Source organism: Corvus kubaryi, unplaced genomic scaffold, assembly GCF_017639235.1.
Source record: "Corvus kubaryi isolate FWS band 111438036 unplaced genomic scaffold, C.kubaryi_AGA036_p1.0 37398, whole genome shotgun sequence".
Classification (NCBI taxonomy): domain Eukaryota; kingdom Metazoa; phylum Chordata; class Aves; order Passeriformes; family Corvidae; genus Corvus; species Corvus kubaryi.
In genome coordinates, this window is record NW_024581137.1 from 56,639,970 (window position 1) to 56,666,615 (window position 26,646).

The 26,646-nt window shown below is 43.0% G+C and overlaps 1 protein-coding gene across 8 annotated transcripts in view; it reads right to left on the reverse strand.

The window, feature by feature from the left end:
- Positions 1 to 26,646, reverse strand: part of OBSCN (obscurin, cytoskeletal calmodulin and titin-interacting RhoGEF) — a 163,367-nt gene that overhangs the window by 40,266 nt on the left and 96,455 nt on the right. For all 8 annotated transcript variants that reach the window (XM_042043235.1, XM_042043236.1, XM_042043234.1 and 5 more), the window contains 26 exons: positions 22,765 to 23,037; positions 20,373 to 21,728; positions 19,514 to 19,792; positions 19,071 to 19,149; positions 18,587 to 18,705; positions 17,460 to 17,657; positions 17,003 to 17,035; positions 16,816 to 16,914; positions 16,131 to 16,349; positions 15,314 to 15,380; positions 15,190 to 15,209; positions 14,759 to 14,887; positions 13,886 to 14,025; positions 13,298 to 13,498; positions 12,877 to 12,959; positions 12,328 to 12,501; positions 11,371 to 11,530; positions 10,826 to 10,942; positions 9,451 to 9,615; positions 8,212 to 8,370; positions 6,954 to 7,131; positions 5,522 to 5,635; positions 4,932 to 5,099; positions 3,980 to 4,082; positions 3,266 to 3,395; positions 2,099 to 2,204 (listed from right to left, as the gene is read on the reverse strand). In XM_042043235.1, the coding sequence (XP_041899169.1) occupies positions 2,099 to 2,204; positions 3,266 to 3,395; positions 3,980 to 4,082; positions 4,932 to 5,099; positions 5,522 to 5,635; positions 6,954 to 7,131; positions 8,212 to 8,370; positions 9,451 to 9,615; positions 10,826 to 10,942; positions 11,371 to 11,530; positions 12,328 to 12,501; positions 12,877 to 12,959; positions 13,298 to 13,498; positions 13,886 to 14,025; positions 14,759 to 14,887; positions 15,190 to 15,209; positions 15,314 to 15,380; positions 16,131 to 16,349; positions 16,816 to 16,914; positions 17,003 to 17,035; positions 17,460 to 17,657; positions 18,587 to 18,705; positions 19,071 to 19,149; positions 19,514 to 19,792; positions 20,373 to 21,728; positions 22,765 to 23,037 (4,869 nt within the window). The remainder of the gene's footprint in view (positions 1 to 2,098; positions 2,205 to 3,265; positions 3,396 to 3,979; positions 4,083 to 4,931; positions 5,100 to 5,521; positions 5,636 to 6,953; positions 7,132 to 8,211; positions 8,371 to 9,450; positions 9,616 to 10,825; positions 10,943 to 11,370; positions 11,531 to 12,327; positions 12,502 to 12,876; positions 12,960 to 13,297; positions 13,499 to 13,885; positions 14,026 to 14,758; positions 14,888 to 15,189; positions 15,210 to 15,313; positions 15,381 to 16,130; positions 16,350 to 16,815; positions 16,915 to 17,002; positions 17,036 to 17,459; positions 17,658 to 18,586; positions 18,706 to 19,070; positions 19,150 to 19,513; positions 19,793 to 20,372; positions 21,729 to 22,764; positions 23,038 to 26,646) is intronic.

Consider the following 26,646-nt stretch of genomic DNA (forward strand, 5'->3'; position numbering starts at 1 on the left):
TCCACCTGTCCTCCAGTTCTTTGCCAGATGAACCTGATTTTTCCCCAGGCAGATCAAGGCTGGTTATTGATTCTCAAGAAAACAATGAATTCCCTCCTTGGTCAAGTGCATTATGCCAAATTCATCCCTGGTGCGATTCTGCTCACAGCAATCCTCTTGCTCCATGGATGAGCCTATTTTCTCCACTGGCCTGAAGCAGCTCTCCCTCTGTTTCTGCCTGGAGATGACTCAGGGATCTATTTTCTTCCCTATTACTAGGTCCAAGCAATTGCACATCACAGAACAAACCTATTTCATGACATTTCTGAAGCTTCCAGGCAAACTCCAATTATATTTCTTTAACCAAGCTCACAATTTTTTTGTTGTTGTTGTTGTTTATGATAACAGCAGATGAGAAACTTGGGGCTGAACACACACATTTGCAATCCCCAGAGCTGAAAATGCTCCTAACAGTTTTAACAATCTTTGTTTGCTATAACATCTGCCTGAAGGGAACTTCATCAAGATACACCACCCTGACAGGAATTTATTTGTGTTCTTCTACATCCTGCACACAACTTACTTTTCTCTCTCCAGGGCATAGAAAAGACAAAGAATTCAAGTACTTGAAGGTTTATTTCGCTGAAAAAATTATAGTGTTTCTACACTTACAGCATCCTCCCTGTAATGCTTTTTGATGGGACTCTGGGAAAGGAAAACATGTTTAAAAATGAAGAAAGTCCATAGATCAGGATGCTAATCTTAGTAGCTTATTGTGGCTGAATCTTCTTACCGTGATGTCACAATATTTGTGTCTACAGAGGGCTGGTCCAAAGGTCCAGCCAGACCAGGGCCTTGTCTCAGACAGGGCCAACAGCAGAGGACTCTAGAAAATGACGAAAAATTATGAGTAGAGGATCATTTATCCCTGAATATTTTTCCAGACTCCAGCATTTTCTGCCCAGCAGCTTCACGAGTCAGAAGAACTGTTTCATCTTAGTGGATGCTGATAATGCCAATTACACCCTTTCAAACATGCACTTGAACTCCTTTTATTATCACAAGACGGTGTGGAAACTCATCCAAAGATGAGGAAAGAAGGTCCTACAGCTGTTGGCAAAATTCTGGCTTTTGTTGACCGTGTCTCCACCAACAACATCTGGGAGAGGCCTATGAAACCAAGGGTTGCTGGCATGGAAAGGCCTGTGCCTATCCCAGTCCCCTCTCTTGCCCTCCAAATCTGTCCATTACCTATTAAAGGTGGTCCCTTGGCTGTATCATCTCCTGAGCTGCCACTGGGAACTGTTCAAGAGAGACAGGACTGGCTGGGCCACGCTCAGCCAGACAAGGACACTTATAGGAGGTACAAAGAACCAATTCCCTAAGCCAGGAAATGTTCCCTAGGTAGATGTAGCCATGGATTTAAACTGGGCTGTGATGGGTTTACAGCAAGCACTGTCTAACACATGGCATGTGGAAGTCCTTGGATATGCAGGGAACTTTAGGCAGTAATGCCTGAAGTTGCTAAGAAAGAGATGCATATTTGGATGGGTGTAAAATCAATTCTTATCACCCTACCAATCCAGAAACTGGCAGAAAAAAAAGGAACAGACTCTGTGACTATCCCTGTACAGTCCTAAATAACGGATGAACTAAACATTGCTCAAGATACACTGCTGTCAGTTCTGCTTTCTCAGGCATTCCCAATGTCCTTCGGTGGTATTTCAGGAACTATCACATTGTACATCCAGCATTACTCAAGTGGCCCCTGTAACACTTCTGCCAGGCTGACACACATTTTCAAGTATTCCAACAATATATATAATATATATTCTTTTTTTTGCACTAGTGGTGGTGTGACAAACCCTTCATTTGCTCCTCCTTTTTCATATAATGCCTTTATGAGCATTATATGAAGTTGATTTGCCAGGCTTGGAAATCAACAGATGGTGATGGGCACAGAGCTGAGCTGCCCTCTGCCCATGCACATCTCCAGAGACGTACAGATACATGGACACCAACAACCAACATGGATAAGATGGCAAAGATATGGGATCCTCAGAGAGGTGTTTTTAGGGCAACTGGCTGGCGTACGTACGGAGCTGGGCAGGGGTCGTACCTTCGATGCTGATGGCTTGGTCTCCTCTCCTCTCCTGGGTCAGGGCTGCGGCGCTGTAGTGGTAAAGCTCTGCTCCACTTTTGGCAGACCCTAACCTGTTCATCAGCTGAAGAGAATCGTGCAGTGCCAAATGAAACACAGGATGTTTTGTCACGATGAAAACCTGCCTGTGCTACCTTGAAAATTCAAAGCCAGCAGAAATGAGTGAAGGTGTGACCCCAGTACCAGGCTGCAGTTTGAAGGGACACTTTGCTGCTCAATGGTGTTCATGGTATTTTACCAAAAATTACTCGCACAGACAAGTTACAGCACATCAGCAAACTTATTTACTCAATTGCTTGGTGTTTGCTCTGCAGCCTGTGGCTTGGGCCTGAGGTAGCTCTGTCTCTGCCAACAGGCACAGAGTCCTGCTATGTGCCCTTAATGGTCATTAAAGAGGGTTTTTTTGTTTATTGCCCAATAATGACTGAGTTTTACTCAACCAAGGGAATACTGGACCTTGGGATCTTAGTCAATGGCAAATGCAAGGTAGTCTGATTTTGCTAAAATTCCAGGAGAATTCTTTAAAGTATATCAAGCATCCCAAATATTTCTGTGGGCTGAACCATTTACCATGGAGCAGCTGACTCACACTAATTTCCTAAACCAAGACCAACTGCTTTTATTGTCAGGCCCTCAGAACTTACTACTTTTACAATGAATGCATAGACTATGAATAATTTTCAGAAAATATTTTACATTTTTAACAATTTATTAGGTATTTCCACATATGCTTGCTAAACAAAACAGGAATCTCAGTGGTTTAGCCTTATATTTAGACTTAATTTCTTTCTTCTGGCTCTGGAGGGTTTCTTAGTCATAATTTAAAGACAGTCCAAAAACAAAATGTCACATCAGAATGGTCCAAAATTTTTTAACGGTTTCTTCTAGAGATCTGGACCTGAGTTTAAGCTTCAGAACAAGCTCCATCAATTCTTATTTATACCACCAAACTGTCAGGTCAGAATATTGTGAAGTTTTTGGACATTTGCAACCCAGATCTAGTTAAGCCTGACTTTCTATGATAGTTTTATGAGCAATTACTCAGCCATGGGTCTCTCCCAGTAAAATGAATTCTCCGGCCTCTATCATTTTAGATGGCAGATATTTAAATCTCTCTGAACTTACCTCACATTCATAGTGCCCCATGTCTTCATTGGAAGGGTTCTTGACCACCAGCACTACGATGCCACTGCGTGGTTCACTGAAAGTCTGGTATTTACTGGTGTCCTTCAGCAGCACCCCATCTTTGTACCATCTGAGCGGGAAAACATGGAGTATAAGCCAGGAAAAATTATGCAGCATCAAAAGATGCCCATCTCACTGATCCATCCATCAAACAACTCAAGAATTAATCCTCAGACAAACATTTGGACCCTGGAAGGGAGGTCTGCAGGCAGGTAGATCACACCTGGATATTAAACTGCACACGTTTGTGAGATTCTTCCCAAGAATTCTCCTCAGTCAGTGCAGGAAAAGGGCTTTAAATTATGACAAGATTTCCTGAGCTTTTCCTGAGCTTTTTGTCTGAATACCCCAAACTGGTTGCTGATAAAATCAAGTCAGTTGTAAGGCAGGGAGAATAAAGAAATGATGAAATGTTGTCAGGGCTGTAAATCTGACCCAGTCATACCCAAAGTCTCTCTGTAGGTATTTCTTTTCAAATTCCAGCTGGAATTAATTGCTGAGAATCTCAGGAATGTCTGGATCATGAAGAGCCAGCATTGGGATGAGGTTGAGATAGAAGACACAGTAAAGAAAGGGTTGTAAATTCAAAAGGACTTTTCTGATCATGCAAAATAAGAAGCCAGGATTTGTTGCCGTGTGAGTTGTAGGACTGACCTGATTTGAGGCCTGGGTGCTCCTTCCACAGTGCAGGTGAATTGGACATCTTCACCCTCGACAAGATAAGCGTTTCTGACCTTGTTCACAAACCGTGGGGGCACTGCAAAAAGCAAAGGGAAATGCAGCTGGTAGCTGGAAATGTGAACAGATAAGAAGTTCGTGCCCCTGACCAGATAATTCTCACTAGGTCTAAAGGATACTGAAGACCAAATTTTTTGACCTAAGAACAGTTGACTGCACCTTTACATCATTTTTTTAATAAATATAACCCAGTATTTGTTATACAGAACCTCTGGAACGCCTTAATATTTGTAACATCATAGAAACATAAATCATTTAGGTTGGAAAAGACCTCTAAGATCATCGAGTCCAACCATTAACCCAGCACTGCCAAGGCCAGCAATAAACCACATCTCCAAGTGCCACATCTACATTCTTTTTGAGCACTTCTGGGGACGGTGACTCCACCAGCCCCCTGAGAAGTTTGTTCTGGTGGTTGACAACACTTTGGATGAAGAAATTTTCCCTAATCTCCAATTTAAACCTCCCCTGGCCCAGCCTGAGGCCGTTCCCTCTCCTCCTGTCCCTGTTCCCTGCGAGCAGAGCCCGACCCCCCCGGCTGCCCCCTCCTGTCAGGGACTTGTGCAGAGCCACAAGGTCCCCCCGGAGCCTCCTTTGCTCCAGGCTCAGCCCCTTTCCCAGCTCCCTCAGCTGCTCCTGGGGCTCCAGCCCCTTCCCCAGCTCCGTTCCCTTCTCTGGCCACGCTCCAGCCCCTCAGTGTTTGTCTTGTGGTAGTCTCAAAACTGACCACAAGACTGAAGGTGCCTCGGCAGTGCCAGCACAAGGGATGGGCACTGCCCTGGTCCTGCTGGTCACTCTCTGGCCAGTTCAAGTTTAAGGTATTTCATAGCAGACCCCTTTAAAATACTGCATCTCTGCAGGACTTTACCTTGAACAAGGATCTTTCCCAAGGTGCTGGCATTCCCAGCAGGACTGGAAGCAAAGCACATGTACTGTCCTGTGTCAACCCCTGTCAGGTTGTCCAAGATCAATGTGCAGGAACCATCAGGATCTTCTATTATAATGTGATGGGGATCCACCTCCACGGGCTTTCCATCTGAAAGAGAAATTATTTATTTTTAAATAGTTTACCAAGAGTTTCCCCCTTAGGAATTTCACCCAGCTTTTTGTCTTGAGAGGGCTGAGAGCTGTATTATTGCAGCTGATGTTGGTAGTTGAGGAATCAGCTCTTCATCTTCATCCAGCTCTCTAGAAAACATCATGCAGGGCAAAGTACTGTTGAAGGACCTTGCACATCACCAATCCTCATTTAAAAGTGAAATTACCCCAGAGTACATTCTGTGCAGTCATAATTCTGCTTTTCCTGCCAAAGGAGCTCATCCAAAGTGCCCAAAAACACGGTCCCTAGACTTGCATATCTCTAGGGGATCATCTCTTGGATTATCCCGTGACCAGTTATCACAGCAATATGGGCAAGGGACAAATGTGGAAGGTGCATTTCATGCCTGCTGCTCATACCTTTGTACCAGCTGATGGATGGCTTGGGAGCTCCTGTCACCTTGCAGGCCAGCTTGACCGTCTCTCCCAGCTCAGCCGTGCAGTCTGCCAGTTCTTCCTCAAAGTCTGGAGGGACTGAAACATCAGAGGAAGTGTGTTAGGCTGGAGGAGCGGGCTCTGTCCATGGGATGCTAAGTGAGATAAGAATAACTTTTGCAAATCTGTGAGGTTCAGAATGGAAAACTGAACAGGAATTTTTAGCAGCTCAAGACTTTACAGGTGACAGGCTGTCCTTGCTTGCCTGAGACTAAATTCAGTCTGTCATATGTCTGTTGTTGGCTGTAAGGTTAGACCACATGAAAAAAAGGAATTTGTTGCTGATCTGGAATTATTTTAGACCATGATTTTAATAAGCACATCCATTATTCAGACACCACACATCTGTCACCGTTAAGGTAATTCCTCAAATAAAATGCAGCCTGGATATCCAAACCAGCAATCTGCTGGTGTCCTTACAATGAAATCTATGCTTTCATTTAACCACAGAATCCTACAGTGGTTTGTGTTGGAAGGGACCTCAAAGATCATCTTGTTCCACCCCCTCCCATGGGCAGGGACACCTTCCATCATCCCAGGTTACTTCAAGCCCCATCCAACCTGGCCTTGGACACTTCCAGGGATGGGGCAGCCACAGGTTTGGGCAACCTATTCCTTTGTTAAGGGACTTCTATTTTAACTCATTGCTACTATATGAAACCATGCAAAATTATTCTGATAGTCTTCCTCATTAAAACACCTCATTAAAGGCACAAAAATGGAATACCCAGACTTGTTTTCAGTGTATATGGACTAAATCCAATCCTGTTCGGACCTTTTAAGACACCAAATACATTTACTCTGTAATGGGCACCATCTGTAGTTTGGAAAATAAAGATTTAATATCCCTGCTGATAGATTTTGTGGATTGAAAATTGGTAGAATCTCAAATGACACTGAGGATGATGAAGCCTGAATAACCAGACAAAATTCCAAAGCAAACCCAGGGGCAAAGATAGAGCAATGTAAGCCAGGAGTTGAGTAAAGGGTCTGGAACCCAACGAAATCACACGGGGATTTATACTGGGGTGTGTAGGACTCTGGATCAGGATACAACCCCAGCTCTCCCTGCCTTTCCTCCAGGAGAGGTGTTTCAACTCTCAGATCATCTTTGTGGCCTCTTCTGGACTCACTGCAGCAGCTCCATGTCCATTTTATACTGGACACCCCACAGCTGGACAGGGCACTGCAGGTGGGATCCCACAGGAACAGAGCAGAGGGACAACATCCCCTCCCTGGACCTGCTCCCCCATTTAATGACCAGAAACAGCATCTCTCCCTCTTTTCTGATTTCCTGAATCAAGGAGACCATCCAGGAACAAACCAGGAGGTTTGGGCTGTCTTGTGCCACACTTACTCCAGATGGGCTCGCTGATCCGCTGCTGGATGCCCAGGATCTCCTTCACCCAGGAGTTCTTGATGTTCACGGTTCGCGCCTGCAGGAGGTACTTGCGCACCAGGTCCTCCCGCTCGTGCCAGATCTCAAAGGCCCGGTCATCCCCTTCCACCAGGTCGTTCACGTCTATGTTGTTCAGCTGAGTGACAGAAAGGCAAGAAAGTCACCACAAATCCTGTGTTCTTAGGAATTCCCAACAGCAAAAAGGGGTAATTTGCACTTCCTTCAAAGATTTTTCAGATTGCATGAGCAGCACAACACGGCTTTGGCTGAAGAGCAATCAGAGCTACTTTGAGAATTATTTTCCCTGCTATATTTGACTTTCTGGTTACCAAACTGACATTTTCCTGCGATAAATTTTTCAGGAAAATAATGTCCAGCATTAAAAGTTACCCCAAGGGTGGAACACACTGCCCCTATAGCATTGGGTCCAGGAACAGCACAATTAGGGACAACATCGAAAAAAATAGAGAACAGGCACTCTCTGGACAAAGCATAGAAATGTTTCCATTTTATTTTTCTTGGCAAATAAAATCTGCCTATGAATATGAATAAGGACAGAGGTAAGGACTTTCAGAAGGTCCTGGCTGGACTTGGTCAAGAACTCCATGGGTTTTTTGGTTGGTTGGCTGGTTTTTATTGGAGTTGAATGTCTTCTGCCTTATGAGAACTCTTTTCTCAGTTTCTGGCAGTTTTAACCTTGAATGTCTGAAGATGAGTTAGTCAAATCCTCTAAATTTTTCCATTTCAAAACAGGAATTGATATCTGGAAAGGACATAACCAGTGGAGAGAACCCGATGGAATTTAGCAAATAAGAGTCTTTTTAATTTACTCCTGATATTACTGATTGCCAAAACCAGAGATTTACAAATGCAAGAAAATATTTTAGCCAGCAAAATCCACATAAATATAATATGTTTATGCTATAAGTTTATATATGTTTATAATACGTTAATTAAATGAGGTAACAGAGATAAATAAATTCTTGTACTTGCAATCTCCTTGCTGCATGGTAAAAGTCCACCTTGATGGTTTCTGACATGTTTCTGACATGTTTAACAAAGATATTTTGGGATAAATGTAGATTCTGCTTGTGCTTCAAAGACTTTTTGAAGCAAAGGAGTAGCTCAGAAGGATTAGAGGAATGTCCAAGCTGGATATAAAAGTGAAGTTCTAATTGACAGAGAAATGCTTTATGCTAGGAGAAAGTGATCAGACCTTCATGATGTTCTTGAAGATGTAGCTGTAGGTGTCTGTCTTTGTGTCTCGCTTTGGTTTGCAGATCACAATATAATTTTTGAAGAGGAAAACGTGTCTTTTGTGTCCTTTCCATGCCATTCGAGCTCCTGGAGCTCCTTCCCACACAATGAAGTGGCCCTGATAGGAAGAAGAAGGAAAAGCATGTAGTGATACATCTGGAATAATTACCACAGTTATGTCTCACCACCATTTTTCAGTGCCCAGACAAGAAATGTTTCCTGTTGCATCGTCCCCTGATGTGTCTCTGGTTTATTAAAGCACAGCAGATGGTTTCTAATGCTAAAGGTGACTCCTCAGACACAGGCACAGCCAGTGGTTGTCATTACATTGTCATTTAAGTGGTATTATTTTATGCCAGAAAAATAGAGAGCCCTTGTCAGGTGGAAATGGTCTTGGAAACACTAAAGGAAAATTGTGTGTGTTATACAGACACTTTATATGATGATTTGGTCACCTTCACCAGAGCAGGACATTCATGTCAGGTAGCTTCAGACACAGACAGCTCAATTAGTGACATGGGTTTCCCCTGGCATCTCTAGGGAGAAGTAGACACTTGAGGGGTGTAATTGGACACTTTTTGATGCTTAAATGTGGAGAGATGAATGCCCACCACAGTGTCACTGTAATTTAGCCTTACAACTCCACTGAGCAATACACTGTGATTCCCATGGAAAACACTGCGTACAAACAGGCACAATTAATGACTTGCCTGGTATGACACAGTAAATCTACAAAGAAACAGGAATCGGAGTGAGGGTGTTGGAAGCCCTAGACTAAAGTGTCCTGATAGCTGGGTCATCTAAAAAAACCACACACCTGGTTCATGGGATAAAGCTGGGGAAGGACATGTGTCTGTTGATGCCAGTAATTTCAGGAGCTGCCCCGTGTTGCTGCCCAATAATGAGAGAGGAGTTAACACGGTTTTAAATCATGTGGGGGCCCAGAACAATTTATTCCTGTGTGATGAGCAGGTCACAAAGGCAAATAACTGCATTATGTGTGAATTACTCCAGAAGCATCCATGCTCTTGTGTTTCAAACCTTAGTGGAGCCAGACCACCCAATTCTGGACAGCAGTAAGTGAAATTAGCAAATCATTTCTTTCAGACATAATTTCTAAAGGATTTTCTTCTAGGAATTAAGTCTCCTTAGAAACCAGTGAAGGCACATCTGGCACTGACTGGGACATTCCGGTTACCTGCCGGATGGGTTCCCCAAGGCTTTCCAAGGTCCCTGGATAATTCTCAATGAGTGAGACGTGGAGGTTGTTCTCTGCTCTTCGGGTGAGGGCAGACACAACGGCATAGGCCTGCTCCAGCAAAGTGCAGTTTTGGCTGTTTCTGGCTTTGTTTCGGATTAATTCCTGTAGATGAATGAAGAAAATATTAGTGGTCAATCAGGGAGAAAAAAAGCAGTTCCTTCAGTGCCAAGGAGTTCCTCAATATCTGCTCTGGCTCTTTCATCTGAGCAACTTGTATCCCATTTTTTCACCACAAACTGCTTAGATAACAAAGTCTTTTCTTTGTTACCTATTCTGCAGTCTCAAAGACTGACCAGTCTGGCTTTTCCTTACATAAGTTGCTATTAAACAAAGTTGAAACAAACACCAGATATGCTTTGGTGGTTGAAAACCAAAAATTCCAAAGTGATCCTAAATTTATTCATTGCATTTCTCTTCTGCTTACCCTCACACCACCAGAGGACAAGGAATTCAATGTGGCTGTGCTGAACTGGGTTGATATTAGACCAATAAAAAGAGGGGCTGGAAAAAATGTGAAATGGCATTTTCCCTGTTTTTCTCACATTTGTTCCTGTTCCTCTCTTTCAGCAATGAGGGTGTGGAAAATGCCTTTGCTCTTCCAAGAGACCCTTAAAAATGTTGGTGTTTGTGTGCAAGATTGTGTTCAAAAGTAGAGAGTTCTGCAGATTATTCAAACTGCTCATTTATACAACACTAGAGTACATAAATATTTTGCCATGATTGTTTTTTTCCTGGATATCCCAGTGCTACTTCCCATGAAAATACTGTTTAAAATGCTGCTCATAAATTTTGCTAGTGGTCTAAGACAGTAGGACAGATGAAAAAAGCCTGAGAGATGAAAGATTTCAGGTTGGTAGAATGGGGCAAAGCTTTTCAGTAAACAAGAATTTCATCTTACTGTAATGTCAGCATAAAACACAAGGAAAAAAGTGCTAGAGTCAATATCTTAGACATTGGAAACTGCTTATTTTTATAACATAAATGTTGCTGAGTTTGAGGCAAATTCATACCTGTCATCCTATAATATTCATATATTATATTATACATACAATATATTTTTAACATATATTTTTATACATATATTTAAAGATAAAGCTCACTAAACTTTATGGGTTTGGAGCTGAGGAAATTCTACCTGGATTTACATTTATAAAACTATTTATTGAACACTTCCAGTGGTGATGATCAGTTTCTTATTTACTCAAGCAGCTTTCAACTGTAGTTGCATCAGAAGGAAGCCAATAGGAAATAAAATCTTTTTCTGTACAAGCTGCACAGAGCAGAACATAAACCTGCAACAACATCTCTTTACCTTGATTATTGTCTGGTACTGCTGGATCCTGTTTATGGGTTTTTCCAGGTAGTGCTGCAGCGGTGGGATAAGTGGCTGTGAGGGATCTTCATTAGTTACAAATTCGTCTGTGTATCTCTGAAAAAATACACGGGATAATGAGGAAAGGCTGTTATAAAGAGCAATAGAAAAAATCCTGAGCACCTGGAGCAGAGAAACAAGATTTGCTTCTCTATATTTATGATTTATGTGAGTTCCCTTGGTCTTATAATGTGGTTACCCCTAAAATATCCCTTAATTACAATTACTTAAGCACAGCCACATTCATATCTGTATAATCTTTATACTATTAATAAATGCATAAGCATATGTAAATATATTCCCATTATGGTTGTATCTACCCAGAAAATCTGGACAATGAACAAAAAATTATTACAGTTAGCAAAGATTTCCTAAAAGAGTATTAATAATCCTTTTCAGGATCTCATTTGAGATTAATAACTACATCTCTTGATGCAGTGGGTTACAGGATAAATTTTCCATGGGTGCTTTGGCTCCTGCCTTACCTTGTAGAAATCCTGGACAGCTTTGCTGACCACAATCGACTCAGCCTGGACCCTTCCCACCAGGTACTGGATGTACTTGTTAAACTCTGCTTCGTGCTTGATGAAGCACATGGCCACGTCATCATCAGTGTCACAGCTCTGCAAGCTCCGGAGGAAGACACTGTGGGGACAGGAGAAAAGGACATCTGAGGAGAAGGTGCTGGAATGAGGCTAAAACACAGCCCAGGCCGACAGACTTTGAATCAGGAGATGTCAGGCTAGCACAGGCTAAGGGAAATGATGGGGGCAAAAATGAGGGATGCTGCTGCATTAGCATTAAACTTCTCAGTGCCTCTTCACCCAGCACAATGCCATCCCTCTTAGCTGGGATGTGTGTGTAGGGACTTTGGACAAGGGCCTGGAGGACAGGACACAGGGAATGGCTTTCAGCCTACAGAGGGCAGGGTTAGATGGGATACGAGGAAGGAACTCTTCCCTGGGAGGGTGGTAAGGCCCCGGCACAGATTTCCCAGAGAAGCTGTGGTTGCCCCATCCCTGGAAGCGTCCAAGGCCACCTTGGATGGAAATTCCTGGATGTTGACATCAGTTTTATCTGAATGAATGTCTCTATGAAGACACCACTGAAGTGCCTGTAAGATCTTGCTGCCTTTTTAACATAATTCACTGTTTCTCAGTTAAATTCACTTAAAAGAGTAAGAAATAAACTGGACACAGGAAGCCTTGAAGTTCTGAAGGGGATTACGGAAGTCCCAACCCTGTGCTGTGATTTAAGCCATGCCATCATTTATCCTCCTGAAAGGAGCATCAGCTCTCTTACACCTCAGCACTGCCATTGCTTTCCATCAATAATAATAATAATAACAGTAGTAAAAGTAGTAATAATAATAATAATAATGATGTGGCTCTTGTATGTGAGTCACTCTTTGGCCTCCAGTGACTGCACTTGGGAATGCCCACCTGGAATGGAAGCGACCAATGTCATCAATATTCCTGAAAATGGTGGATTTCTGACTGGCAACAGCTCCTGGGACACTGGGACAGGTCTCAGTGTACCTAAGGTGATGAGTCTGGAGGAACTGTAAATCCTGAATGTAATCCTCCTCTGAGATCAACAGCTCCTGAATGAGGACACTGAAGGGGAGACAGAGAGGCAGAAAGAAATCACAGAAAAATCATCACCATTGTCCTTGAGAGGCTTTTAGGCTATAAACTAGAGATATATGCTCAGACTCCTGGGATGTATTTAAAGATCCCCTCTGGGGAGGGGTGGATGGATGGATGGATGGATGGATGGATGGAGCACAGAAGTGTCCAGTGGAAGGTGTCCCTGCCCATGGGACTCATTGACACCAGATAATATTTCAGGTCCCTTCCAACCCAAACCATTTTAGGATTCTATGATCTCAATTGCCTGGAATTGTCCTAGGCTGAAATCAATCACAAAATACAAGTGGTTCAAAAGGCAGGAAAACTCAAAGGTGCAGATACCAAATGACACAAGCTCACCTTAGCTTCCTCTTGTATTCATCTTCAGAAACAAACTCTCCAGGAAACTCTGGAATTTCTGTTGTTCCCCACTCTGGTGACAACTACAATATCAGGAAAAAAAATTAAAATTATTCTTGGTAGTGGACAGTGCTTTTATCTATACATACTGAGGAATATCCCTCATGTGCTCACAGTCCTGTTCCACAATTCCTAAACCAGTGTGGAATTTCTCTTGTGCTGGGGAGTTTTTAGGTCTTTCCAACCCAGAAACCCCTGCACAGACCTGAAATATTGTCTAATCAGAACATGAAAAATTCTGACCATGTGACAGGCCTCTTCAACAACCTCCTCATCCATCACGCCTTGCAAAAGTGATGCCTCTAAACTGCAACAGGAGCAAGTCATTTTAAACGAGAAATAACCAAACATGATCAGTCACCTTTAATTTCTTGTCCAGATAAGCTGGAGACACCCAACCCTGTCGAGAGGGACTCGATTTCGTGGGTTTAGTCCTGACCAGCCATTTCAGAGGATGAGCTGAATCCAGGACTTCCACATATTGTCCTTCCTTCAGGGTGATGGTCTCCCTGTCCGGCGCCGCAGGCACGTAGTCAGCAGTGACCATGTAGACATCAAAGATCTGCAGGCACAAAACCACAGTCACTTTGTGCTCTTCATTTCCCTTGTGAAGAACAAGATTCCTAACGAGATTCCTCCAGCCAACTCTATCCAAGGCCACAGAAAATCAAGCTCTGAGTATCTGAAGCTCAGCCATGAAAGCAAGAGGTGCCAAGTCATGGGTACATTTTGGCCATGTTGACTTGAACGACTTGTTCAGGATCACAGGGTGAGCATCAGAATTTGATCCTCTGTGCTCTCTATCACAGACACAAAATTTAACTACTAAATACACCAACAAAATTGAATTACATCCCGAAAGGGGATGGAGATCTCTCAGCCACAGCAGATTGGTCATTCTAAGTTTAGTTTTCTCCTTGTGTCCAACTTGTCCGTAAAGACATCGTACCTCCCCTCTGGAATCCCCATCTTCAGATTCAGAGGAGGATTCCTGAGCAATGGATGAAGGTCTGGATCGTCCATGGCGAGGAGAGGCAGAGGGAGTTCTTGACTCATCATCACTTTCTGCACCTGGTACTCGAAGTTTAGCTGAAAAGCAGAGCAACAGCAAAGTGGGAAATGAGGATCTCCAGTTTAAACACGGACCAAATCTATAATAATTTATTTTCCTTCTAGGAAGAGCATCCACAGTAATATTTAGTGTGATTTCCTATTGAAATTTAGGATTAAGCAATAATTTGGATGTTTTAATACATGATGTTGCCTGCCTGCTGCACGTATGGCCTCTATACTGCATGAATATTTGTTGGAGAGATAATGCCTCTATTTTTGCTTCAAGTCAAAACTTTTCTACAAGATAATCAGAGTAGACACAAACCAGGATTTTTCATTTAATTCAACAAATCACTGGATTACTGCACAGCTCTGCACAGAGTTTTCAGCCTTAATTTAACTTTAAAATTCTGCCGTGAGCTAAAACTCAAAGATGTGGGAAGTACAGAAAACAGGATTGCTTTCTGATTTAGGAGTGATGAATACCTGAGGAATCAAAATACCTAAGAAATGCAAAATACGCTTATATTCTTACGATTTATTGTAATAACTTCTTTTTTAGTTCAAAACTCTAGACTGAGATGTGCAGTTTGGATGGACTCTAACTAAAATTTCTTACCCCCAAGCATTGACAAATGTTCACTTGCTTATATAGAATTACTGTCTCAAAATCTGCTGCATAAATCTCACTTCTAATTAAATAACACCTGAGGAAAGAGATTGGGGTTTTTTTGTACACTATTTAAACTGTGCTTTCCAGGTTCCTTACCCTGAGTTATTTTTGCAGATACCATTTCTGAGATACGTGAGGTGAGTTTCTGGAAGAACTCTTCTGAGCCAACATCAGATAAAGAAATAGGGCTTTTGGGCACACCTTCTCTGCCAGCTTCAAGGTCTCCTGGAAAAGACAGAATTTGTTATTAAGCTGGCAGTGTCATTGGAATTTCATCTCTTTTTGAGTAATAAAAGCTTCTGTGGAAGGAAGGTTTAATTTTCTTCCCTTCTCCATTTTTAAAACTGTGCTTGCTCTCAGTTCATCCAAATAATTCACTCTTGAACAGAGAGCAGTCCTGAAAAGTTGCAACATTCCAGACAATTTCAAAAAACTGGACAAAAATAAGTGGATACATGAAATACATTGACAATCTCAGCTGTAGATATGAAGGACAGGAAGAAGAGAGCGAAAACAGCTTCTCTTACCTTCAGAGGACTGAATAGTTCTGAAAAAGAAAATAAAGGGGAGTTAAAAGTCACAATAAAATGAGTGTAAGGAGAGCTAAACGAGGAACACATCCCCCCTTCTCCCACACATCCAATCACTTACCCCAGGGTGGTCATGATGGCTTCTGACACCATCACACGTTCCTGGGTCAGGACTTCAGCCCCTTTCACTGCAAGAGTGGGGTTTATCATTAGAGGACAGAAGGCACAGAATATCCTTTTTAAGGTATTTAATGCAGGTACATTTTCTAGATGTGGATTACTGGGAGCACTTCTGCAGCTCCTGACCTGGGATATATATTCCCAATCCTATGATATATTCCCAATCCTCGCCCTGCTCATGGAAATGTATAATTGCCCCATTTCTCCACACTGCTCAAGTTATGCTCCTGCAGCTCTTGGTACAGTAAACATGTGGGATGCAAGGAAGGAAAACAGAACACTGGAATCCCTCAGAACTCTGCCCCTCCTCCCAGTATATATTTGTTTTTCCCCCTTCTTATTGTGCCAAAGAGGCCCTGAAAAGTGCTACAAAAATCAAATTACTCTAATACAATCCAAAATATCTCAGCAGAGTGAAGCACTCAAAATAATTTTTCAAAAGGTGACTTCTCAAAGTTACTTTGTCTTTCTTTCATTTTTAAGAATTTGTGCCTAATTTGGTTGTTCCTTAGATTTATCTTCTGTTTATACAAAAAAGATGCTGCTGTTAATACAAGACAGAGTCAGAAATCTAAAATATTACAGAAGCAAAGAGTTTAACCATTTGCAAGACAACAAAATCAAGGCTACTCTTGAGAAAGTGCTTTTTTTTTGGTGTGACTGCCTAATTTCCTTACCAGTCACACTTGGTTTTTTCCCTTAGGCACTGAATAAAAGGAAAATATAGAGAAAGTGTTTGTGTTGTAGCAAAGATTTACCATCAGCCACTTCCAGGTTGGCGGTGCAGATGGACTGGCCGGCCTTGTTGGTGGCGATGCACGTGTAAGCTCCACTGTACTTCTTCTTGACATCCAACAGGATCAGGCTGTGGTGCATGTTGGAACTGGCAAGTTTATACCCAGGAGTGTCTGGTTTGATCCATAGGATGTCTTCCCGAGACTCTTCTTTCATCCAAGTGATCGTTGGCGGCGGATGTCCTAAAGGAAAACCGATGCAATGAGGTTTAATCTTCCTGTTTGTGTTCCTTCCTTAAAAATATGAGTCTTGCTGTGAATAAATGCTGTTTTGATCCAATTTTTGATACTTTCCCAATAATAACAAGCATAATATGCGATAAAGATGCCTAAAACATTTTACAGCACTCTTACAAGAACATTAAATCTTCTTGTAAAACCAAAATTGTCAATCATCATACAACTAATGGCCAACATGCATCACACAACAGTCATTATCCCCATTTTTACATATAGAAAAATGGAGGTGAAGTTGAATAAGATGCTTTACTGTCAAGTGTCTTTGTAAGAAATGTAAATTGGGAGTAGAACCCCAGACTTCAAATACAGGAAATCAGGTTACAATGACTTGGGGCAGAGAGAGAAGAATGTATTGTGAAGTTACACACTTCAAGTGTTATTCAGAGAGATGATGTATCTGCTCACTTACCTTCAACTTTCACAGATAATGTGATGCTTGCACCCTTTTTCACCTTTTTATTTGTAAATCTTTCAAGGAATCTTGGTGGTATCAGCTGCTCATGGGAATCTGGAAATAATATTATTGATGAAGCACAGTGAGTTTGGACTGAAAAATTCCTGGGGGTTCTGTTCTCACCTGCTGTGGCTTCTCTCACCTGTTTTGGATGGTTCTTCTTTCTCATAAGGATCTGGAACACAAGGAGAAAAAACAACATGACAAATACAAATAACCTCCAGTCCATGAGTTGCAGAAAAAAAGCTCCTGATGTGACTCCAGTGGAGATATTACACAGAAATATTGGTGTGATTTGTAAGAGTCCCTAAGTTTTAATAAAATTAACTTTTAAGGTTAATGAGGATGGGTAGGAATAAAACGCACATTTATGAGACAACAGTCAGACCACAGAAAAGTGACAACATCATCTTCTTAAACATTTATATACCTATATAATCCTATACAAGTTTATAGGTGAACCAAGAGTAAAGCACACCATCTTTTACCTACAGACTTCCCCACCTCGCTTGAGTTACCTTGGGAGGTTTCCTCAGTAAAAAATAACTATACAAAATGGTAAGAGCCACTGGAATAGCCCAAAATAGAGCAGTACCCACCTTTGACTACCAGCCTGGCTGAGGAATACGCAGAGCCAGCAGAGTTGATGACAAATATCAGGTACTGGCCAGCGTCTGCTTTGGTGACGTCGCGGATTTCCAGGGAGTGGAATTCCTGCCTGTCAGTTTTCAGGATACGATCCGAGGCCTTTAGGGGCTGCCCATTTTTGAACCAATAGAGACGAGGCTGGGGGTACCCTGCGAGGACCAGTTACAGACACAGAGAACAAAATTCATTGGCAACACTGATTTGGGGGCATCTCCAAACTGCCAGATCCTCCAGAACCAGAGAGAAGGAATCTCCAGCTCTGCCCAGGGCTGCTGTTTCAAGGGTTTAACGAATTGGGAATGCCTAAAAATGCATTAAATTCAATTTATCTGTTAAAATTCTTTCCTGTCTCCTCAGTTTCTGGCACTCCCCATATTGTCTGCATGTGCAAACACCTTGGAGGTTGAAAAATCAACACTTAGGTGTGATTTGAAAGGTTCACAAGGAGAAAAGTTGAAGGCAAATCAATTCTCATAACTTTTATAGACAGCAACAGGAGAAAACAGGAAAATCCCTACCTCTCCCTACCAGAGTGAACACCAGAGGGATGTTTTTGCAGTTTTTAGGTTGTAGGAGCCACTCCCTAATGGAGGAAGGCAAGTCCACGACTGTTTCATTTATTGAAGAGAATGAAGGAGACTCTCACTTTATTTTTATTAAGAATATTATGATTGTTATTAATATGTTATACTAGATATAATTATTTATGTTATATAAATATATGTAATATGTAATGGTAGTTATTAGTAGTGATAATGATAATAATGATGTCAATATTAAGATTGTTTTTCCTAATTGCTCCTGTGCTCAGAGAAGTTCATAACTGAGTTTTCAAAAGCATATGCCTGTCATTGTGCCTGGATATATGGACATAAAATGAGGCAATTAATCTGCCTGAGTCTGCTCCAAAAGTCCCTGTTCAGCACCACAAACACATTCCCCAGCTGGTTTGTGCAAATGTGGTGCAAGGTGCTCAGACTGGGGCCACAGCAGAAAAAGAGCACCTTGGAAAACCCTGTCCAGCACTTCAACCTGATATCAGAACTGGAAAATTGGCAATATCGTGGGATCCACTCACCTTTCACCTTCAAATGAAATTTAGCCAGTGATGCTCCAGGTGCCACATGAATATCATGAAGCTCATCAAAGATCTGGGGCAACTGCTCCTCCTCGGTGGTGGATTCCTCCTGTTCTCGGCTAAGCAGCAATTAGAATTAGAAAGAAGAAAATCAGGATGCCAGTTAAGAGTTAGGAATCAGAATGACCTATTTTAGGTTACTTCAGTCTGTGGGTTTTGTCATCCTGAGAGCAGATTCAGCACCATCTGACATTAAAAGTAACAGAGTGATTCCATGAAGAAATATCCAGGCTTGCCTGAAGGCTCCAGAGCAAGGCTGCCCATGACAAATGTGCAGCTGTTGCATTTATTGCATCTCAGCTGGGCTGGATGCTCCTTTAGGGCATTTACCTGGCTCTGCTTGACACAGCAAACCCAGGTCTGACATAAATACACAGACTGATCTCACCAAGCCAGAGGTTAGAGCCAGAGTTCCATATTTTACCTTGAAATATATTCCTTGGCACTGTAGTAAGATGATGTCTCTGTTGCATCTGCTGCTGTCTCGTAGTCTGTGCTGGTCACTGTTAAATAGAAAAAGACATGTTTTGAATAATCTGAGCTTTGAAACTATTTTTCTTGCTTAAATACTTCTTACTGATTATGGTTTGAGTGACTGGCAGGTGGATTTTATATTGTACTGCAGCAGGATCCCACACGTCCTCGGATTAGGGAAAACACCTCTGTTCACCCAAAAAGCTTTGCTCTGAACTTCACCTTGGAGTTGGCAAAACCCAGCTGAACCCAAGAGATTTGCAAGCGAAAATTCTGTGGCCAACACATTTTTGTTTAAACTGTAGATGGTTCTTTCCTTGGGGAAAAAAAAAATTAACCAGGTCTCAGCAGAACTCCTTTCCTTGGTTTTTGTACAGTGATTTTGAGACTTACAGTCCACGCGAAGCTCAGCCTTGGTTGAAGCCACCCCCATGTTGTTCTCAGCGAGGCACCGGTAGACGCCCATGTCCGTAGGGACCACGGCGGTGATGATCAGCTGGTGACAGCCTTCCTGGTCCTCATTGATCATGTAGTGGTCATTTTCTTCAATAGCTTTGCCGTCCTTGAACCAGCGCACCGTGGGCAGGGGTTTGCCAATGACGATGCAGTCAAAGCTCACGGGGTACCCATCCTGGACCTCTTGGTTTTGGAGCTCGGTCATGAACATGGGGGCTAAAGTTGGGGTGGTTGGAGAGAAGAAAGAAAAATTTGGTTTTACTAAAAGATGTATTTTTGGCCCCTGCTGCCCAGACTTCTGGTTTTTTTAATTGCAGACTGGTATCATTTCTCTGTGAAAACAGTCAAGAAACCCCCTGATGAAGACTATTAAGATATTACATCAGCACAGCAGTACCACAGCTGCCAATTATACATTGTCCCTGCTCCTCTCCTTGCCAAAATGTCTTGTCTCCCTCTGAACCATTCTAAACCCTACATAATTCATTTAAGTATAATAATCATAGTATTTATGGTCACATTGTAGTAGGTGACATTTCTAGCATGAAAAGGGGCTTCATAGATAAGTCAATACATTGCAACCCCCTCCTTCAGCACCAAAATCCCTCCTCTCCCTCAAAATGCAAAAGAATAAAAAAATGGTTTGCTTTTCCAAAAATGCAAAGTTCTCAGAAAAGTATCTCCACCAAATGAAAAAAAAAAAAAAACATTTTAAGTTACTTGAGAGGGAAAAAATGATATCCTGACCTGTTCCTGCTGTCTTTTCCAAGGAATAAACAAGATTTGCTTTCCCTACCTGTATCAGAAGTCAGCAAAGGGGGTGGAGGCCTCGCTACTGGAGGTGCAAACTTCCCAAGGGTGGGAGGTGACGCCTTCCCAATCCGCAGTTCGATTTTTTTCGGGCCTTGTTCCAAGATGTCGATCTCCACAGGAATTCCCAGAGCACCAAACATCTCTCTGAACCGTGTGGCAGCCGCTTTGGCCTCAGACATGATTTCAAACTTAATGTAGATGTACTGATCATCTTCACGGTAGGTCTGGTGGTCAACCACATCTATGTCCCCTTCATCTGCACTGACAAAGAGCTCTTCCTCCACATCAGAGATCTCCGTGGAGATCTTGGCCCTGAAGAGTCTGTGGAGTCTCCTTCCTGCTTTTCGGAAAGCATCATCCAGCTCGCTGCCAGACGAGCTCTCTGTCTCACTGTCAGTGCTCTGCTTACTCTGCTTCTCCTTAGGAAGAACTTGAGCTTCCTGAGTGCCAACCACCACCTTGGCGCTGTGTGAGACCTTGCCAAACTTATTGGATGCCTCACAGGTGTATTTACCGGCATCCTTCCTGTCCAGGCCAGCGATAATCAAGGAGCAGGTGCCGTCACTGTAGTTGTCTATGTGGTAGTAACGACCATCCGAGAGCTCCTTCCCATCTTTCAGCCACCGGATGTTCATGTCGGTTTTGCTGTGGGCCACACACTCCAGGTGCAGGGTGCTCCCAGGCTCTCCAGAGAAGTCTTTGAAGGTCTCGGTAAACACTGGACTCTCTTGTTGCTTGATCTCTTTCCTGACTTTGTAGCCTTTGAAAGCAGCTTGGATCTTCACAGCCGCCTTGTTCATGGAGGGATCATCTAAATCTGGCAGCTCTGGTTCAGCTGGCTGAGCAGCTGTGGTGGCCACAGTGGTATCCACAGTGGATGTCTCCCACTGTTTCCATAATTTTCCTGTGGAGGTGGACTGAACCTTGCTGGTAACACTGATGCTCTTCTTCTCAGCTTTCTTGAGGTAGTTTACCAGGGATGGAGTCCCAGCTCTAGACTCATCATCGGAGCTTGTGAAAGAGAGGTCTGCCTCTCCTGTCCTGGCCAGCTCATCACACGTGGAGTACTCCTCCGAGTAGTAGTGAGACATCTCTGCTTCCTCCTTCCTCAGCTTCTGAAGCTTCTCATCTTCCTCAGGGACCTCGCTGATGGAATCCAAGGTGGGCTCCCGGCTCATCCGGCGTTTCTTGGCAAGGGCTTCCCACAGGAGGTGAAGATCTCCCTCCTGAGCAGCCTCAGGGGGTAGGCTGGGCTGGACGTGCCCGTCCACCAGCTCTTCAGGCTGGCTGGCAGGGGGAACTTCCCTGGCAATCTCCTTCAGCATCGACACTGTAGGAACTGCACGGAATTAAATGGATGAGGAGTTAAATGTCTTTGAGTGAGCTCTGAGAAAGCACATGGAAATATTGTACAGGAGAACATCTTGCTTAATGCTTAACTAAGCATTGTATTGAGAACAAAATGGGAATTTGGAGAATCACCCAGAATGGGGAAGGTCGCAAGGGAGCGCTGGAGGTGTCTAGTCCAACCTCCCTGCTCACGCACAGTCCCCTGGATCACATTATTCAGTGTCCAGATGGATTTTGAATATCTCCAGAGAAGGAGACTACACACCCTCTCTGGTGGGTGGGTATAATTGAATCCGGTCCTGGGGAGCTTATCCTAGCTGACCATGCTTTGAGGAGGAGGATGGACCACACCATCTTCAGAAGGTCTGTCCAACCTCAGCAATCCTGTGATTCTATGCATGCACTTAAAACATAATCAAACAACATTCTTTTGTTTAATTCCTTGCACATTTGAACCCAATAAACAGATTTCTGCCCTTTTTAATGTTGCAGTTGATGAACTGCTTGTTAAGACTGCCAGGGGAGCCTGGAAAGCTATCCAGGCTCATCCTATCTCCCAGACAGACAGAGCTTCCCTGTCTGTCATGAATAGATCTCCAGTGGCTGTGCTGGGAGCTGAAACTCCCATCTCACATGGACATAACTGCCTGGCTGGATGTGTCTAAGTCTGAAGGTGTCTGGGTCACATCCAGTGCCTCTACATGGTGCCCAGTCCCCTTTGAGATGCTCCAGGTCAGGTGGGACATCCAAAGAATACCCTAAAGCATCTCAAAAGGTACCAAAAGCCCATGTAGAGACCGTAATGTCACACCTTAAATTTCACCTCCAGAACCTCTTATCTGAGCAACTCAAAACTATTCAGGATGCAGGAATTTACTGGGCAATACCAAACAGGAAAATAACAATTCCTTGTGGATTGTTATCATGGCTTGTAAAAGAAAATGAATTCCAGTCCAAGCTGTGGAGATCCCCCTGGATGTCCATATTGGACCTGGCTTAACATCCCAGCAAAGCACACTCTGTACCTTCAAGACACAGGCTGGCAACAGATTTGACTTCTGGAGAAGCCATGCAGGTGTAGCTGTCCTGATCCTCAGGTTTGAATCCATGGATGATGAGTATCTGCTTCGTTCCATCAGAGCGGATCTCGTATCTCCCTCCAGCTTTTATTTGTTCTTTTCCCTTAAACCAAGTCACTTTGTCCTTGGTTTCACTTGATAAGGTGCACTCCAGGCGAGCCGTCCCTCCTTCTGAGACTGATCCTCCCACCAAAGGTTGGGTGACTGTAACTGGAGGCTCTGCAGTTACGAAAATAAAGTGAATTAACACAAAGAACAAACCATCATCTGGCTTTAAGGCACTCCAGATCACTCTATAAAATACCCAACCAACCCATCCATCATTTACAGATTTTTCAGCTGTTGCGAACAACCAAAGGAAAACAAATGAAAAGACTGGCAGCATCCAAACTGTGCACTTCCAAAGATAATATCAAAACAACTTTCCAAACACTCCCAGCGCTTAAACCAGCTCCATCTAAACATATACATGCAGAAGTGGTTGCATTTTTCACATTCCTGTGTTTGTTTGCTGGTCTTCATTTACCCATCACCAGAATTAAAGAAGTTCTACAGGTTTCTAGATCTTAAATGTTTCCAAGTGAAGGAGTTGTGGTGTGAGACAAAAAAGAAACAGTAAATACAATGAAAAGAGGAGATTATTCAAAGCAGCATTCATTTCCATCTTGAAATCTAAAAAGTATCTATAAATATAGAGAGAGAGGTTTATGCTATCTTAGAGTAAAAAATTATCAAAACACATAAATAATTTAAAAATAAAAATTCTCTGCATCTTCTTTACTTTGGAAAGAGGCCTGCCAATGGAATGCTGTTTCTACAACCATGATACTCAAAGAAAAACAGATTGGATGCAAAGGACAGTGCTGAATTCCCAAAAGCAGCACATCCCTCAGGGTGATCTTCCCCTCTGCACATTTCACCATGGTGAGGGGATTGGTGCCCAAAATGCCTTGGGTTTGTTGTGGACAAAGTCAGTGTGTGCAGAGTCATCAGGGTCCAGCACTGGCAGCAGTTATTGTTGCAAAAAAAAGGTATTGTGTGCCTGAACCTTAAGCAAAAGAGGATTTTTTTATTATTATTCTCATTTTGAGGAATTTAGATGAGTGACACCACAGAAAGAGTTGCAAGAAAAGAAAGATTGAGGGAGCGACTCCCCATCCCACTGTAGCTTCCAAAATTTCACCATCAGACAGCGAAGGAACTGTGTCCTCCAGCATTTCTTTGTGGGGATTATTGAAAAAGACACATTAAAAAAAACATAAAAAAAGAGAAAGATGGGTGAAGAAGACAACACTGCCCACCAACAGTCATGGTCTTGGTTACCCCAAACACATTCCAACATGCCCCTTTTGACTCATTCTGGCCTAACTCCACCAGAAAAGACACTCATGGTGACCGGCCAACACATGGATACAAGGCAAGAAACCCATGGTGACGGGCCAGCACATGGATGATGCAGTGCAGGCTGCAAGACAGCTGGATGCAGTTTGGAGGAAATCAGTGCTGAGTGCTAAAAACGCAGCAGGTTTTGTTCATAGCAGCCCAGAACGACTTTTATTCCAAGCTCTTCTTCCTCTATCGTGTTGGCAGGCAAGCGCTGAAAGATGTCTGGAATGGGTGAAGCAGGTGTGCCATGCAAAACTTAGGGTCTGCAGGAGCTTGCAGTCCTCGCTGGGGCCTGTGTCCATCCTCACCTAACTGCACCATCTGGGGGAAGTGCACCGCCTCGCTGGCCCCAGCTTTATTTATGGCCGAGACTCGGAATCTGTAGGGTTCCCCTGGGGCCAGGCCGTCCACCGTGAACTCCGTGTTTTGGATAAGGCCCTCGCTGCAGGACTGCCAGCCAACGCCCGGGATTTTCCTCTCCACGTTGTAGCCTAGGATGTCCTGGCCACTGTGGCCCAGCGGCTTGTGCCAAGACAGAGTGACAGAGTGGCTGCTCTGACTTAGAACTTCTGGTTCTTCAGGTGGCTCAGGGAGGGCTGGGGGCACAACAGAGGTCCCGTGATGAGCAGTAACATGAGCATCCTAAAACACCCAAGAGCCTTCTACAAGCCGTGAGGAAGGAGTGCAACGACCTGAGTATTTTTCTGGTTGTAAAGTCGAGTGTAAAGTCATCGTAAATTTGTTGTAAAGTCATGACCACGAGTACCTGTGCACCACTGAGTGATCCTTGTCTGCCCTGATCTACACTGCTAATGAGAAACATTCATTTTCCAACTTTCACATAATTAACGTCATGCATTGCTTTTGTCCCATAAATAAAAATAACCCTACACTGGTATTATCAATGAATTTAGCTGAAAATTTCAAGCACATTTGAGCCTTGATTAGGTTTATTTTAGGTTTGGCCTCAATGGAAATATAATTATTGTTGGACTAAAGAGTAACTCTGATATTTTAATAGAAAGTCACTCAATTTCTGTGTAATTGCAGTATATGTCACAGCATCAGGCAATAACAAATAATTATGTGATGGGAATGATCTGGTGTCCAAATGTCCATGATCACAGAATGGTTTGGGTTGGGACTTTGAAGATCATCTAATTCCAACCCCTACACTCAGTACTTTGGAAAATGTTCCTTGCTTACATTACACTTTGGCCTTAAAGACAGAAATAATTATTTCAGTCTTGAGTTCAAGACATTTACCATATAAATGACCTGCCATGATTTACCAATCCAATGAGTTAAAGGCAAATATGGTCAACAGCCAGTTCTTTAATTCTGGACACCATAAAAATAACATAAAGGCTTCTTTTCTCTATTGTCAGCCAAATTTAATACAGAAAAGTCTGTCAACGGGAGGGGTATTACATTTTTTTTTTTTTTTTTATGTTCCTTGAATATAAATGCCCCAAATTAGAAAAAACTGATTTAAATCCACCAAACATTTTTTGTCAATTGTGGCGGAAATGACTGGGACATGTAACAGAGATCTCTTAAGCCTCAGAAATCATTAGACAGAGACTGCCAGTAATCATTTAAAGAACAGATGGTCCATCAGTGACTCTTGAACATCTCAGCTACAGCTAAAACAAATTCAACTATCTCATAATCATCACTGGGATAGTGCTGGAGTGACCATTGCTGGGTGACTCACTTGTCCCACTGCAGGAAGGAGCCAGACCCTGGGTGCTGAAATGGACACTGACATGTCATTATCCAACCTGCTCCATGAGGGAATTATCATCTTCCCTACTTAACTATTAACTCCTGTGTCTCTGAAGCAGGAGCTGTGTGTTCCCCACTTGAAGATTTTAATATGCTACGCATTAATCTGGGAAACTGGTTGCCCTGCACCTGAGTTGATTAGCAGATTTCAAAAATTCCTCTGCTTTCCTGGATAATTTTTCCATGTGGACTCTAGCTCAGCTCCCTCCCATGTCCACATTTACCAAGGGTGAAGTTGAACTCTGAGAAAATTGTTAGAGTTTATGTTACATTTTACAAGAGACTGTGATGCCTTAGATCTTGACCTTTGTGTTTTTCAAATCCTGTACTGCTTAGAGTGTAACTCTGAAGTTTCTTGTGGCCTGTTGGTTTCTGCTCTCTCAGGCTGGGTGGACATAACAAAAGCCTGTCCAGGCCTGCACTCCGAGGTCACCCAGACTGTCCTAGGCCCAAAAAGTATAAACCAAAGAGCCTCTGAAAGAGGGGCAAGCTGAGGGGAATTATATCATTAACTGAAGCTTTAATTGGAGAATTAACCCTGATATGCAAATGAACCAAACCTATAAAAGTGTGAAGAACTCGTGCCCTGCCGTCCATCTTGGGGTCCATCTTGGGGTCCATCTTGGCAAAAGCCTCTGGCTGCCCAGGGGTACC